This window comes from Corylus avellana, chromosome ca10 (genome assembly GCF_901000735.1).
Source record: "Corylus avellana chromosome ca10, CavTom2PMs-1.0".
Classification (NCBI taxonomy): domain Eukaryota; kingdom Viridiplantae; phylum Streptophyta; class Magnoliopsida; order Fagales; family Betulaceae; genus Corylus; species Corylus avellana.
The window spans coordinates 12,452,533-12,455,779 of record NC_081550.1 but is presented as its reverse complement, the minus strand read 5'-3'; the positions used below and the strand labels follow the sequence as shown (position 1 = coordinate 12,455,779).

Sequence of the window (3,247 nt, the reverse complement as noted above, 5' to 3'; positions counted from 1 at the left end):
ATTGTACTCGGCTTCAGCTCGAAGCGAGGAGCTGGCAACACTATACACGATGGTGTGTTGGTAATATTGGGTACGAACAGCTCCCTGAGGGATCTAGGTTGATTTCGTTCTCCCATCTTAACAGACTTTTCTGAATCAGACTCGGAACTTTGAGAATTGGTGGGTGAGTTTGGTGGCTGTCTTAGATTCTCTCTCGCTGTTCTTTCAATTTCAGGATCAAAAGCGTTTAACTCCAGATTTAAAGCCCTACGACCGAACATGCAAATAGGAACTAACAAGCTAACAAGCTAACAAACTAATAAACTAAAAACTGAAATGAATTGAACTAAATTAAATTATATTAAACTAACTAAACACAATTGCGAGCAGAAATGAATTTAAACAGAAACTAAAAACTCACAAAAAAAGGACCAAAAGATTTTGGCAAAAATCTACTGAACTGTTGCGGTTGCTGTCTTGGCCACAAGTGTGCTCGATCGTAGCAGGGCTGTAACACAAACAAAACAACAACAAAAAAACAAAAAGAAAAATCTTTTTTTTTTTTTTTTTTAAATTTGTATTAGTAACACAAATAAAACAAAACAAATTGCAGAAAAATAAAATCCTAATTATAACTAGTAGAAGAATAAAACGGATCTAGAAATAAATTGGTTTCAAAAAATAAACAATTCCCCGGCAACGGCGCCAAAAACTTGTTGTGCAAATTTATTTAACTCGCAAGTGCACGAATCAATTGTAGTTAATGGATTGCAAGTGCGAGGTCGAACCCACAGGGAATTGTATTCTTGAAAGCAATTTTAAATCTAAATTAATTAAACCCTAATCTAGTTCCAAATTTTTGAGAGATTTTTTTGTTTGAATGAAAAAACAAAAGCATGAACAATTTAAAGTGATTAAAATCTTATGACGAAGTACTAAGGTTTCGGAATCCGCACTCACAAATTCATAACAACATAATTTCATGATCTATAATATTCTCCAAAGTTCTCACATATAAATCTTAAGTTTGTTTTACTATTGCTTCAAAGAATTAATCAAAAGATCCCATGTATCCATTCATAACCCAAATCACAAAAGAAATCCAATATTCGATCAAATCATTAACTGTATCCGTAAATCACAAGAAAATATCCAATCTTTATCAAAACATCAATTGTATCCAGAGAATAAATCACAGGGGAAATCCAATTTTTAACAAAGAAAACCAAGCAATCAATTATATTGAATAATCTTAAATCATCAAGTGTATCCTTGAATCACAAAAGATATCCAAGAGTTATTCAATCCAATTGATTAGAAGTAAAACAATAGAGCAATTAAACCATTAAATTGGGAAATATTACATACATGAAACAAAGTTGCTAATCATAAGTGAGGCTTCATCTTCAACCTTAGTTGAAGGTTTAGCCTCTCATGTTATTGAAAGACAAAACAAAATTGATTGAATTCATAATGTAAAATCGAGTACTTACAAATAAGAATCACAAAGTAGAAATTCAAAAGTTAGGAAAACCTTAAACTCTCTTCTTTCTCCTCTGCAATCTTCAAATTCGTAGTCCCCTCAACTAATCTGATAATTCCCTATTTATAGACCTAAAACTTAGGGTTTTACAAGTTGAAATCGGATACAATTCGTCCAGGTTTGTACCATTTAATTACGGGACGATTTTGGAATAGTAAACGTCCGAATTAGCAAAATCCTATTTCACAATGAATTGTAGTATTTTGAGTTAGCTTTCCAACGCCACTTGAATCACCTCAATCGGATATGTGAGCGAAAAGTTATGGTCAAAATACTGAGACGTGTAGAATCTGAATTTGAATCCAATTCGAAATTTTATCCAATCTTATCCTTAATCCGATTTACCCATTTCTTGGATTTGGTTAAACTTAACCATATCATCTAGGTCTTCTCAAAGTATGTTTTCTTCCAAAAAGTAGTTTTTTTCTTCAACACCTACAAAATATTAAAAACACAAAACTAACACAGAACATCAGATAATGACACAGCTAAAGGATTAACACAAGTAAATTAAGGGGTCCAAATATGCAATATTTGGCACACATCACTACACAAAACCAAACAGTTCCTCTCTCAAAACATTGAAATGAAGGATTTGGGTTAATCCTCTTATGTCATTGGCATAGAGATTCACAGAGTCAGAAATCAAAGAATATTAAAATTGTCTTAAAAGGCCTACATTGAAAAGGTTTTAGAGAGATTCAGACTGAAGAACTGTTCAACTTCTGTAGCACCTATCGTTAAAGGGGATCAATTTAGTAATGACCAGTGTCCCCATACTGTATTGGAACAAGAGCAGATGAAAAGTATCCCATATGCATCTGCAGTAGGCAGTCTATTGTATGCACAGGTCTGCACTAGACCTGACATTGAACTGGCAATTGGATTGCTGGGTCGATATCAAAGCAACATAGGATTGGAACATTGGAAAGCTGCAAAGAAAGTCATGCGGTATTTTCAAGGAACAAAGGACTACAGTTTGACCTACAGACACACTAACCATTTGAAGTTAGTTGGATATTTAGATTCAGATTTTGCTGGATGTATAGATAGCAGAAACTCTACTTCAAGGTCTATTTTTCTTTTTGCTGGAGGGGCAATATCTTGAAGAAGCAGCAAGTAGACTATAGTTGCTACATCTACAATGGAGGCAGAATTTATTGCATGCTATGAAGGTACTACATAGGCACTATGGTTGAGAAATTTTGTTGGTTGTCTCAAAATTGCAGATTCTATGGCGAAACCAATCAAGATCTTCTGCAATAATCGTGCTGCCATTTGCTTCTCTACGAATAACAAAAGTGGAAGTAAAAGTAAACATATCGACATCAAGTACCTTCGTGTGCGAGAACATCAAAAAGAATGAAGTGCTCATTGTGCATATTAGTACTGAATTGATGATTGCGGATCCTATGACTAAAGGTTTACCGGTAAAGCTATTTAAAAGTCATGTGGAGCATATGGGGCACATTGATTCATTTTGTACTTAGTTATTTCTAATTAGTCTATAGACATCAAGTTACTGTTATAAAGTTTTGTGCACATTTATAACCTTATCCATGGGTGATGTGGCCTTTTTGTGTGCAAAAATATCAATAATAAAAATAACCATTCGCAATATAATGAATCCTTGTGGGATATGGTTATATTGAGTGTGTCGAACCTCAAGGATTGCACATTAGGGGTGAAAAGGCAGTTGCGGTTAGTGGTTAGTGGCTAAAACCG

At 34.1% G+C, this 3,247-nt stretch overlaps 1 protein-coding gene across 1 annotated transcript; it reads left to right on the top strand.

The window, feature by feature from the left end:
* The first annotated feature begins 2,321 nt into the window (after nucleotides 1-2,321).
* On the top strand, nucleotides 2,322-2,888 carry LOC132162950 (secreted RxLR effector protein 161-like). The gene is made up of 2 exons (XM_059573158.1): nucleotides 2,322-2,565; nucleotides 2,752-2,888. Exons 1-2 carry the CDS (start codon nucleotides 2,322-2,324, stop codon nucleotides 2,886-2,888), a joined length of 381 nt encoding a protein of 126 aa, XP_059429141.1.
* Nucleotides 2,889-3,247: the final 359 nt, after the last annotated feature.